Source organism: Cinclus cinclus, chromosome 1 (genome assembly GCF_963662255.1).
Source record: "Cinclus cinclus chromosome 1, bCinCin1.1, whole genome shotgun sequence".
NCBI lineage: Eukaryota > Metazoa > Chordata > Aves > Passeriformes > Cinclidae > Cinclus > Cinclus cinclus.
This window is the reverse complement of record NC_085046.1, coordinates 37,512,138-37,526,216: the sequence shown is the minus strand read 5'-3', so window position 1 is coordinate 37,526,216 and position 14,079 is coordinate 37,512,138. Positions and strand designations below refer to the sequence as shown.

General features: G+C 36.5%; 1 protein-coding gene across 1 annotated transcript in view; it reads right to left on the bottom strand.

The window, feature by feature from the left end:
* LOC134046015 (ubiquitin-conjugating enzyme E2 E2) overlaps window positions 1–11,482 on the bottom strand; it is a 194,060-nt gene extending 182,578 nt beyond the window's left edge. Inside the window, exons 1-2 of the mRNA XM_062496226.1 lie at window positions 11,307–11,482; window positions 3,270–3,320 (exon numbers count right to left, since the gene is read on the bottom strand). Of these exons, the coding sequence (XP_062352210.1) occupies window positions 3,270–3,320; window positions 11,307–11,482 (227 nt within the window). The remainder of the gene's footprint in view (window positions 1–3,269; window positions 3,321–11,306) is intronic.
* Window positions 11,483–14,079: the final 2,597 nt, after the last annotated feature.

The window sequence follows — 14,079 nt, the reverse complement described above, 5'->3', positions numbered from 1 at the left end:
CTCTGAACTACTTAGGAACATAATATCTGTGCCATTTCTAGCAATCAAGCTTTGATATTTCAATGAGAGGGAAAAAAAAGACAAGAGTGGCAAATGTCTACAATTTAGGTATACCATCTCCTGACAAACTGAAATTTCACAGTGCTGCAGATTTAGAACATACATGTACCTGCTTTGCATTCAGGACTGTCCTTGAGAGTAAATTCAGCTCAATGCAAAAGTAAAATGTGGTGAGGGATGGGACAACACATACTGAAAACCATCCACTTCTTTCTGTTAAATGTGAAGTATAACAGGCTTTTTTATGACATGCCTTCCTCCAAAATAGCAATGATTACACTGCTCAACTCCCACACCCCACCCCACCCAGCTTGGCTTTTTTACACATAGAACATTTTACATTCTCAATCCCAAGCAAGGAGACAAAGCTTGTGGAGCCAAGAGGACTTTCTCCATCGCCCAGTACCCAAACTACAGAAAAAGAAGTAGGGAGGCAAGCAACTCTGATTTTTTGGTAGTATTAAATCTTCTTTTAAAGCCAAAGTGACACATTTTTTTAGGAACATTGAAACCCACAGCTTTCCACAGTTTTGGAAAGATGCTGCAAGTCCCAGCAGTGATAATCTGCCAATTCCAAGGCACATTTGTGAAAAAGACTTTTTTTGTCTTCCAAACAAACATGAAGGTTATGCAGTCTATTCTCTTCACAGGGATGAGGCAGGGGAAATGTTAAGATCACAGCTGCTGCAGCAGTGGAAGCTGCAGCTGCCTTGGAGCTTGTAGAGACTGTGTAGTCCATCATGGGACTGAAGGATGCTACTGTGCTACAGATACTGTTCCATTTGGGGCTTTTCTCACGTAAAGGAGAAACCTGAAGCTTTGGCTGCTTTACTTAATGAAAAGTCTTGCAAATCATCTTGCAATAATCCACCTAAATTCCAATTCAGCTCAAAAGCCTTCCTATCAGAACTTCCTAAGTAGCTACTTCAGATAGCTGTATTCTTGAATAGTATTTTCTCCACACCTTTGATGACATTTAGTTTTCAGATTTATCACATTCCTATTGCCCAGTCATGATTTTATACATGAAAGAGTGCATACAGTGGAGGCAAGATGGAAACTCAACCTTTCAAGTAGCCTACATCTGGAATGAGCTTACCTTTATGAAATACAGTCAGACTTTTTAACAGAAAAAGTTAACATGTCTTTTAACAATGACCTAAATTTCACTAAAACCAAGAAAGGATGTATCAATACTTTAGGGTAATATATACTGTACGATAGCTCAGCTTTCCTCATTATTCTGAAGAAACATGTCTGGCTGATATATTTGTTTTGTAACATCTAGCTATAATAGAAAATAGATGAAGTTAAAATGAAAACACTGTTTAGACTATTTCAACAAAGCATAAAACTAAATTAAGTGATTCTGTATTGATGATAGAAACATATTTGCTAATATTAATGTTACTAATGGTTATCTATCAATCTATCTATCACAATGTGAAGCAATTCTGCATCTTAAGAACTGTGATAAAGCAGCAGACACATGAAGTTAGATGTAATTTTGTGATTTTGCAAAACAGCATCATGGAGTGCACTTTACTGCTATTTTATCATTAGTGTAAATAATTCAGCAAACCCAGGAAACCTCCAGTTCAACTTGGTTTTTTTTTTGTAGACTGCAAGTCACCAAAGGGCTTTCCACTAAGACAGCCAATGCTTGACACTTGTTAGGAAAAAAAAAAACAATAAAAAAACCAAATATAATAGTATCTGGTATACTGAAACAACTGCTTTTTTATAAAGAGAAGGCTTCAGAAAACTACAAAAAAATTACACTGCTGTAAAAACCTGTAAGCCTTTTACTCTCAGTTCAAAGACTTAAGCATTCTTCTACAACAGACTGAAGTTTCATATTCATCTCAGCAAATCAATTCACTAATAGGCATCAGTCATCAACACCGAAGTAAAATCTGCCACATGAAACAGCTTTGATGTGATTGAAGACTCACACACAGTCCTAAGCATGACAGAACAGCTTAGCTATTAAAATGTTTTATCCAGCAAAAAACTGTTTGTCCTAATTGACTGAAATACTCTTCGAATGTTATTATTGCAAGGCTACTTGACTAAGCAGTGCTTTGGTATGTAGCCACTTGACTTATATGCTGAGAACCAGCACAACCACATCAAATCTTGTTAGAGTATTTTCTTCCACATACTTTTGTCAAGAGACCAAAACAATAAAGCTGACTGCCATTTTTACTACCAGTTGCTTAGTTAATTCAATACTGAAACACACTGGGATTCATTATAAAAGCTGCATACAATCAGCTATTTCTATCAATCTTTATTTTTAGTGCATTAACAGAACGAAACCTACTAACCACATCAGTTGAAACGGGTTGGCAGGACTGGGTGGAAGCTGCTATTCTGCACTGAGCCCAACCTCTCACCACAAGAGGTGCAGTAGCAGAGTCTCTTTTAAACAGGAATGTGCAGCCCTGGCCCAGCTCCAACACTGACCATATGTCACAAGCTGACAGACAAGAAGCCCGAGACAGCCATCTGAAAACAACTGTATACAGAACCAGCCACCAGACAGTGAGGGCTTCAAGGTCTACCTCATCATTCATTTCAAAGACAATTTTAAACAAACCAGAAGTAAACATACCTGACAAAAAACCCCACAACTCCTCCCCAACCAAAGCAAAGTAAAGCAAAGCAAACCACAACAAAATAAAAAACCCAAATCAAACAAGCACACAGCCATTATCGGAAAGTCTATACGATGCTATACTATCATTCAGGAAGTGTCCATCAAATATCACAATTGATTGCCACAGACACAATCAGAAAATTACTAACAGTTTGTGTCTGTAACATTTTCTCAATTATATTCACAGTATGTTAACAACTTGCAAAAGAAAGGAATCAAATATACCAAGCAACTGCTACCAAGATTATATTTTACAGAATCAAACAAAATACTATAATTTAATATCTGAAATGAAGGGTGATTTGTTCTATATCTGTTAAGGCATCACAGAGTTCATCCATTTATGCCACTGCTTTGGTTACCAGAAAGTATGTCATGTCAATTACTTATATGTAGGCAACATATTATCTATCAGTTCTTATTCCAAAATTACGAAATAATCAGCACAAAGGAACATCTAAAATTTATTTCAGAACTCTATGCAATTTCCACAGCTCCAAACATTTCACTTCCATATTCCAAATTAATAAAATTCAGGTGAACTTACCTACAGTTCGGAGGAGGGTCTAATGTAATTTCTGCAAGTTCTTTCTGAATTCTTAAAAGAAAATAAAGATATTATCAGGACTGTTTTTCAATCTGTTTATTTCAACTTTATGAAAATTTCTACATCAATCAACAGTAACAAAATATAATTGTTAGAATTTCTCATTGAAAGCAGATCTATAATGTTTCATGAAATTGTACAAGAACATGTAGAAGTAAAAACCAAATATTTTCTGAAAAAATGAGCCACCAATATGGAACAAATGCCATGAGCAACCACCTAGAAAATCACACTTTTTACATAGGTCAGGATTCTCAGCTTCTTTGCTCACTTATACAATTACTAAATATCTCATATACCCTGCTTCTATTTCCCCTCCTACTATATGACTCATAGTTCTTGTTCTCCAGAATACTTAGCTTCTTAATGTATATTGTACTGGCAGGGCAAAACTCCCCAACTCAAAGGAAAATTGCCCAGAATAAGCCCACCCAGGACTTCACAACCTCCTACATATTGGGGGGCTGATTTCAGGTTGCCCCAAAGGGAAGTGCTCCAGCTCCCTGGTCAAACTGGGGACCTGCTGCTGGACTTGCTCTAATATCTGCCTTCTTTTTACTTTTTTTTGAGGGGACAAAATTGGGTAAAATGCTATCCCAGGCGCAGTCTAATGCGAGCTGAGTAAAGGCAGATAAATCTCTTTCATGTCTCTATGAACTATGCTTCTGCTAATATCTCCCAGGAGGAAGCCCAGCCTTGGCTGCTGCCTCGCACTGAGCCTGCTGTCTGTCAAGGCCCCCACATCCTTCTGAGCAGAGATGATCCCCAGTATGCATCTGAGCAAGGGGCAAGTCCTCCCCACATACATGGTGTTCATTTGGCCTTGGTGAATTTCATGTGTTCCCTGTCAAACCTCTCCCATAGCCTGGCCAGATCCCTCTGAGCCACAGCCTTGCCCCTGTGTGTACAAACTGCTTGTCGTCTGAAAACTTCTCAGTGCTCTCTGCCACATCCTCCAGGTCACCAATAAAGACATTACAGGCACCCTGCCACAGTTGTTCCTCCAGGGAGAGCAACCTGGTTGTTAAGGATTTCTGTATATTCCCAGGCTGATGCTTCCCAGCCAAGTCTTTGAATACCTGATCTCTGCCACCGATGGCAATGGGGGCTCTTTTCCCTTACACCAGCATCTGCATGAGAACCCATATCTTGACCTCTGAAGAAATTTAAGTATGCAGAATAGGATACAGAGCTCCTAAAGGAACCTGTAGGAGTTTAGAGTTCCTAAAGACTTGCCAGATAATGATGCCATAAGCAGGACTGCAAATGCCACCTTCCCTATAAACTATGCCCAAGGCTTTTCTTATAGGCTACTTCAGCACAAAAACATGAACATTTAGAAGGAGGAAGGAAAAGAAAAACAAATCAATACATCCTCAGTATTTTCTTCTTGCCTTCTGCTTCACAAGATTTTGTGCACAGAGCAGATTGTTATTCCTTTTATTCCCTACACTAAAAAAGAAATAATAACACAATAACACACCACTCAAATTCCTGAGACAGGTACTCAAGTCACAAGCCAAAGGTTCAGACCTGACCTACACATATCTTGTTAAAAATGACTGCTACCCATTTTGCATATAAATACAGGTAAAGAAAATGACTTATCAAAATAAGCATTCAGATGTATTGACATATATATTGTAAAAATGAGCAGTTTAATTCTTTCTATAATGCTACAGTCCAAACACAGTCTTGCATATTAAGGAGTCTCACAGCCACTATCAAAATTCCCCTTATGCCACCATGAATTGATTTTATGGCTATAATGAATAAGTGAACCAACAGCAGTAGAAGAACTGGCCTGAACCAGAAACTCCAGCCTTTATCATTCACATTCTGAAATAATTAGGACATACGTGGGCAAGATTTGTAGGCAGAGGTAATAATCATTCATTAAGACCTGATGAGATCATTAAAAAGATAAAAATACTCTTCCAGATGCTTAGATTTTCTTCTATGCATATAAATACAGGCAAAGCAAATAGCTTATCCAAATAAGCATTCAGGTATATTGGCATATATAATATAAAATGCCCATGCATGTACCAACTGCTTGCACCAAACTTGGTGCCTTCTGAAAACCTTAGAGTGCACTCTGTCATATTCTCCAGGTCACTCATAAAGATATTATAGGCATTCTGCCAGAGTTTTAACTCCAAAGAGATCAACTTCGCCAGTAAGGATTTCTAGTCATTTCCAGGCTGATGTTTCCAAGTTCTTGAATACCTGATCTCTGCCACAGCTGGGTGTATATACCCTACATACAGAGTTGCTGTATACCCCACAAATACACAAAGTTATTTCTCTAGTGGGGGAGCAATTTGATCTTTAGTTGCTTTTTCTACTCATTGAGATGTTTTTACCTCCAGCATACAGAATTCCTTCAATAAATATCATAACTTTCTTATAAAAGTACAAGCAGTCTGCTTAACCAAGCAAAACATCACTGTAGTAACACAAAGTCATCCCATTTTTTAATTAGTGAAATTCAAGCACAACAAAAATGTTGTTTTAAAACAGTTAGCCTGTTTAAAGATTCCTAACAAATGACAGCTTTTAGAAGGGAATGGTTAAAATATTTCTTCTGTATATTACAAAATTCTGCCATGATTTTGAAATTTATACTATCACAAATTCAAACAGAAAACCTAGCTTGCACGGAAACTTCAGTTTTGTGGTTTATGAGTTACTTTGCTTTTTCAGACTTTTTTGAAGTTAGAGAACACACTTTATTATAGAGTCAGAGATCACTCCTTTGTTTTATATATAGTAGTAAAAATAGTATTTCATGGCATTAGAATGAGTATGAAGCATGTCAAGAAATGATTGACAACTTCAATGACTTCAGTCTTAGATCAAAAACTTTACATTCTTCCTCCTAAATCCTAAGCCACGTTCCTTACATTCTGAAAACAAAATGGTCTCTCACTTTCTCCATCTGTTCTAGTTCAACCCAAAACTTCTAATCCCAAGAGCACTAAAATGCCCTTTATTGAGCTATTCTGTGATTGAGCAGACACGGACAAACCACCTTTCTGCTTCAAGACATAGAAACTGATCATATGGCACTACCAATGTTCAAAATACATCATTGCTCTCGCAAACATCTAAGACAAAGAGATGTTTAATTCATTATTATTTTTATACAAACAACATGAACATATTAATACTATGCTGTCCATCAATTGCTCCTCAGCAAGCTGTCCATGTTCTTTCTCCTAGTCTGTGGTGTCCCAAACTAAAATTAATTTATACACCTTACATTTCTTTTGTTGCAACCTTAATTTACCTTGCATTCATGCTGAGAGCTCATTCATAAACAGTTTCTGTAGAACAGCTGACACGTAGCTTGTTCACATGTCACAGCATTCAAAGTTACAATTAAATCATCGGACAGCATCCCAGAGAGCCTTGCATGGATAGAGACCTCCAGTGTGCAAGCAGCCCTTTCTCTGCACGTGCTCTGGCACTCGCTTCATATCCCCACTGAGCTGCCCTCAGAATGTGCCATATGAGAGGACGTGCCTCATTTCCTTTGCTGACCACAGAGGATCCACCGCGAGAATACGCAGCCTCTGGCAACAAAACTCTTTTTTCAGGGTGCTTTCTGGCATCTGTTTCTTTGGATTTTTCTGCCTCAATAACAGTTATCTTCAACAACGTCAAAGAGGGGAAAACCCTCTAAATTAAAATCATTATCTATATCCAGTTTATATTTAAACTGATGACATTATGGTTTACTACATATTGGACAATGGGGATGATGGCAGGGGGTGAGGCCCTTGCTAGTAATCGAAGCCTTGGGCTGCACACATAAGACATTTAATTTGCAATGTCAGATCTGACACTTTGTTGGGTCTTAGAGAAATCATTTGACTCTTCTCTCTCATATATGTATATATATACACGCACACACACATATTAAAAATAAAGAAATCCCACAATTTTACTAACAGAAAAGAACAAACACAGTTGCCTTCCAGTAATGGTGCAAAGGTTAATCTACTCCTAAATTCAGAAGCATGAAAGTACATTGCGGATTTCAAACATTATTAATTCTCACAGACACATATTTACTATTGTACCAAGCCAAAAGGGACTGAGTGTTGTTTCCTTCATGAAACAGTTCTCTAAAGCTAAGAGAGACGTGAAGATGTTACAGAATTTCCTAACATTATTAAAAGGAAAAGAAATAAAACAAAGGACTACATGACAATAAACTATTTTTACCACATCCAATTTTCTAAACTGCATGTCTCTCTACCCATAAAAGCCAGATGAATCAATACCCTATACCAAAGGATATAGTACTTAGAAGATACTTTAAAATGCAGTCGCTAGTATGTATTTCAATGCTAAATAAATTGTGACTGAGCAAGAAATTGATCAGTTGATGGTTAGGTTCATACTGGAGGAAAAGAAATATTCTCGCCTACTTACTAAAACATGGATAAATGACAAGGATATTTCTTGCAAGAAAAAGCACTCCATATTTTACCATCATACTCAACATGCTAAATATTTCCAGATTCTGTGATGAACCTCTCAGGGAAAAAAAAAGGGGGAGAGGGAAAAATGCTCAGTTTTGTTGAATTTTGAACCAATTTACCACTTATTTGCTCCTCCTTAAGGCTGCAACTTCTTTGAATAATGAAAATATTACAACTAAAGCTGTACAGGTCACAATTCATTGTAGGCACAGATGTTTATTAAAATATGCCAGGATTGGACATAAAGGTTTACAGATTTTCAACCAGCAACTTCAGGAGCCAAGCAAAACAATACATTTATTTGTTGAGCAACTATGTCAGCCAAGAATGGTTACACTTCTCTCAATCCAAAGGTCATGCTAAGATTTGCTACTTAAGAGGTAACAAGATGCCTGCTGTTTTCAAGGACAGCAATTCAATTCCGTGTCTGAACTGTAATTGTGATATGCAGCGAGTTTCTCAATCTTGACATGTTGGGTAAGAAAGGTTGCTATTTAAGGTGATGCCCTCTGGGTGAGGAAAATTGAAGGACTGGTACACTGCACGACATATGCTGTAAGCTATTACACCTGTATAGAAGCCAGTCCTGAAGTATTAACAGGGAAGGACAGCATGTGATGGCATTCTGCCTTCTTGATACCATCCACAGCAATGCTAACAAAAGAATCTCCGTATCTTGATACCAAAAATCTTACTCAAATAGAAATTTAAGTGGTTTCATACAGCCTCTGTAATAAGATCACTTTGGAAAGCAGTTAAGCTGCATGAACAGTATATTCATACATAAGACATGGGAGCAGTTTACTATTACACAAGCAAAAGGCTTCACAGTGCTAAGTCTTGATTTAGATAAAACCTCATGCTACTGAAAAATCTTTAAATCTATCTGACTACATAAACATACAAATGAAAAGAAAAACAGAAGTTTTCCAAATAGAGATGCATAAACCTTCCTTCATGTACTGTAGGGATCATAACGTAATCCAAAAATACTGTGGCAACAATTCCATATGCAGGAAAAAGCTTTCCAAGTGAGAAAATCTGATTTCCAAACTCAGGTTAGAATCAAGTCTGTAGTCTGTGACTTTAGCTCCAGTGAACTTGCTGATGTTTGATGCTTTTAACAAGAAGTAAGGAATCTTGACCAAAGGCACAACTGCACTACACTCTGTTGTCTGAGCATTTTACTGATTTTAGCAGAGCTGACTCCTTTCACTATAATAAAGGTACAAGAGTAAAGCTGTGTTAATCCTGCACTATTTCTCATTCCTAATGAACTAAAATAAAAATATTACTATGAAGATATTTTATACGAATGATTTCTGGAACACTTATCGCATATTGAGAACTTTAAGACATTTTTCCTTACTTCATGCTACTCCTCTCCTTTTTAGCCTCTACTTTAATTTCTGATTTAGCATTTTTGAGACACTACTGATTTTAATTAAAAAGCACAGAAACAAAACTTGTAATACGAAAACCTGGCCAGATTAGAGAAGGTGCAATCCCAATTCTACCACAACGACAAACTACTGAATATTAAAGAACAAAAAAAGAAAAAAAAATACAATGATACTAATAAAAAACTCCATTACTATAAAAACTGTTCCTGTAATCCTTCCAGAAAGTGCTACGACAACCAGCACTCCTAAAATACATTTCTCTTCAAAAATAGTGTGCACATATCTACAGAACTATTGTAAGTCATGTCAGATTTTAAAATGTATAATCAAATGTATATTTCTAAAATGTATAATCAATATTACTATACATGTGAAACTAGCTTTAGAGTCTAACTGGCAAATGTACTGATGTCAGCAACTGATGGCATAATTAGTTTCAGCAGAACCATAAGCAGATATGATTAAACTTTAAAAGGTTTAAGTAATTTTATCACTGTAAAATGCTTGTTGATAAAAGCTCTAAGCTTTGAAGATACAAAGCTAAGATTAATAGACCAATTTCTGACATATCATTATTAATTTTTTAATAGGATAGTGTCCACAGGCCCTTGTCAGAATTGTAGCATCATTACACCCAGCTTGTACGAAGTTCAGAATACACAGACTGCTTTCTAAAGATGCTCAAAACTGTTTTTATGACCTTAGAAGTCATGATTAATCCAATATTCCTAATATTTTAAAAATAAAAATATAAGGAAGCAAATGAAAGAGAAGACCAGAAACCATAATGGATGTGAGGATTAACTACATGAACAACATCACAGTTTGTAGTAAAAGCTGGGTGGGGATTTTTCCCCTTCTTGTCATAAAGGGAAACACGGGCAAGTTTTGCTGGCCATTCTGTAAGTGATATGACCCGGTAATCTCCTAATAGTGTCATAGTAGGAATGGGTGTCCAGAAAGTATTTCTCCAGGGAATTAAAAATGAAGAAAAACTAGCTGTAAGAAAGGTATCTAGAACAGAAGAAAAGCATGACAGTACCTCACTGGAAAGACAAAAGATACTTTAGTTCAGAAAAGGATTTTATCAATAAGGGACAGATTAAGGCAAACAAAGACTTGAATCCTGACGAGATGTATGCACATGTTTATACTATTATTTACAGACTCTGACTACATGCATATGTTATAAATTCTAGCAGCAGGAGCTTGATGCTTCTTCTTTACACTAGCACCACAGTGGTACAACTCCAGTGCTTTCTCTTGTAGTTTACACAGCCTCGGACCAGCAAAGAAATGAGATCTGGGAATTCTGCATCAGGACAGTCTGCAGAATTGGTCTCTTGTCAGATTATTTTATGAGTGCTTTTTAACTTCAGTCACTAAAATCCCACTTGCCCAGACTAACAACCCTGCATGTCCTAGGGAAGCAACACTAAACTGTAAATTCCTTCTGTCTGGTCTGAGCAAGACAACCGTTATCTGGAGATAGACGTGATAGCATAGAATAACTTAAATAGCTATTCTACAAACCAACCCTTCATCTCAGTCAGAAAAAGGAGGGAAAATAAATGGGTATTAAAATAGATCACAGTTTAAAGTAATGAAACCAACATAGATCTGTTGTTCACTCAAGTATTTTTGACCTGCCCATCTTGGAAAAGAAAAAGCAGTACTTAATGGCAACAGGTATTACAGTAGTCCTAACATGCTGAGTTACTGAACTGTCTGAAATGTTTATGGCTAATTAACTGTAAGTTACACTGACAAGTTTCAGCATCAGTCATACATACATATACAGAGATATATTTTATAAGGCTACAAAACTGTCTGAGTTTTATTAGCAATAAAAAAATGTCAGCTTTTATCATGCAAGCAACTATTAAAACCATGTGAAAGGCAGACTGACAAAGAAACAAAAAGCTGTACAGGTCTCGTTATTGTGACCAGTCTCAAAAGGCCATTACACTGATACAGTTATGATAAAACAATCAGAAAATTAATATACTGAGTCAATACATGGATCTCATGGCCAGCTGAAAGAAGAAAATGAAAATAAACAACCAGAAAGAACACTGTACCTTTTAGCACTAGTTGACAATTTAGCAGCTGTTTTGCTTGATATTTTCCCCTCTTTTTTCTTGGGTTGAACTTGCTCCCTTTCTTGTTCCTGCTGAGCACCTTCACGCTGATCTCCATCAGAGCTGCCTCCACTAGTGCTTGGACTATCATCCACTCTCTGCCCCTCTGTAGACATGGCAGATGCTGCACTGAACAAAGACAAACAACAGAAGTTAGCTTTTTTGAGAAGAACCTGCCTAATTGTATTTCTTACACGCTTAAGGAAAGAACATGTGGGGTATGTCTTTGTCTTAATAAAATAATGGTTGTGTCACAGTAGTTCAGTAATCCTTGTACTGAAGAGTTTGCCACAAGCATCTTAACAATAATTCAGGAGCTGGCAATTTTAAACTCTATACCACTGCCACCCCCCAACCAACCCACTAACAAAAAATACAAAATAAACACACAAACCAATCCCCCTGCCAAACTTCTCATACAGATATATATATACATATATATATATATATATGAAAACCAGAAGTTATTGAAGTTAAGTGGGAAACAATCCTGCAAGTGTAAAACCATTCACTGTGAATTATATTTTTAAACATTCAGCAGTACCATGAGCTAGCTGTCCCATCAACTATGCCACCAGTTCAAAACTATCACAGTTAGTTAAAAACTGAGAATTATTACTATCTTAGGACTCTCTGTTATCCCACATGAAACAAATCTGTGGGCTTATTCCAAGTCTACAATGTGGGCTTCCACATTACAAAATCCACATCTTGGCATGCTTGATGGAAACACAGAACTAAAAATCTCTGACACAGGACTGTTTGTATTTACTAAAACGGTGAGCACATTGGTAGACAATATAAGGAAGCTTTTTTCCTGACATTTCATTCAGGCAACATGAGGCAACAAACTTGCCAGAGAACATGAGCAGCAAGAAATCTCAACATATTTCAGAAGTCAAGTTAATGCTTTATTCACACACTTCTGATACTAGTTAGCTATTTTAATTCCTTCCTTCATTTTAAATAGTGTAACAATATGCCGACAGATGAGGAATTACAAGCCCGCTGTTACAGCTGTCATGACTTCTCAAACTCTCAAACTGTTTTAATGAAGGGCAGATGTCCACGAAGAACTCTTACCGAATTAACATATGTAGTGGCATTGACTGATTAAAAAAAAAAAAAAAAAAACCCAAACCAAACAGAAAACCCAAACCAAACAAAAAACCCAAACCAAACCAAACAAAAAAAAACCCAACTGAAATACAGGTCTTTCCTTTAACTCCAAATCTGTACCTTATATACTTATGTTACATATCCTTCTCTAGAGATTTTGAATAAAAAGCACACAGGCCCAAGCACTACTTGCTTACACCCACGCAATCCCCATGTATCTGGGTAGTTTTCTGATCAAATCTGTTTGAATGAAGAATTTGCTCTTTCATACACAAAGAGTTTCAAATTGCTGTGAACTTTGACTCGCTTTTCCTCTTACCTATGTACAGACATCATCACAATTAAGAACAAAACCATTCACCTTGACTATTATATGTTTTAAGACTCACTCAAGGGAGAATAATGAGATTTCAGGCTCAGACTCAACCATGCTTGTTCTGTGGATTAAACAAAGTTCATCTCCCTGTACATATTTATGGAAAGAGACAGCAAAGGAAAAGTAAATTAATATCAATGCCAACATGGTTATGTTGAAAATTATGCTTTTTAAAGAAGTGTAAGTGTTCTTGATACAGAACAGAAATAAATTTACTCCTATACTGAAAAACCCTTCCCAAGATCTAATCTCTTCAGACATTATTAACACATCCAAATAACTTCAGGAGGAATTAGGTCTTTTTCAGCTATTTTGTGAATCTATACTAAAAAAGAATTCTAGAAGTATGGCCCCTTCAAATATTTAGACAGTAAAAGAAAGAGCAGGCAATACCAAGTGATAGATAGGTGACTAAAGTACCCCTTAATCAGCTTAAACTGCATCTTTATTTTATAAGAGAAAATAATATTTCATATCTAAATATATATAAATATACAACACCTAGCCTGCCCATTAAGGTAACTGAAATAATGCAGAGCTTATGCCCTGAAATTAAAATACAAAAATTGTCCATTCCTAGAGAACAACTTCTCCTACAGTACAGCTGCAACAATATATTCAACACAGCTTGTCAATTTACACGGGCTGACTTGCAGATATTTAAACCCCAGTTGTCAGATTTCAAGGTAAAAGCAACAGAACACTTACAGGTAATAAACTACAAAAGTATCACATTCTGACAAGTCAAAATATGAAACTATAATGCAATTTTGATCATAAGTACCCGTTTTCCTTGCTTCTACATAAAGTTAAAATACAACCTCATCTCTTTTTATAACACTTATGATGGCCTTTATTTGCCCTAGATTTTACTTCTGACCTTTTCTGAAAACATCTAATTTTAAAAAGAAAATTTCTCTCTTCACAATGTACATAGGCTTTAACACTGCATGCCAGAAAGTTAAAAGCATATTTAATAATGTTTATATGCATAGGACATCTGCTATAAATACTACTATTATCCAAAAAACAACTGTATTCACTTCACAAGTTCAGGTTACTATCCAGCAGACAAACACTGTAACAGTAGCCCAGAGCATATAATTACTGTAACATGTAATGCCAGTATTTGAAGAGGAAAAATGCTTAAATCTGTCATTTGATGTCTGGCTAGTTGGGGGGGAGGGGGGGGGGGTGTTGTTTGGCTTTTGAGTGGAT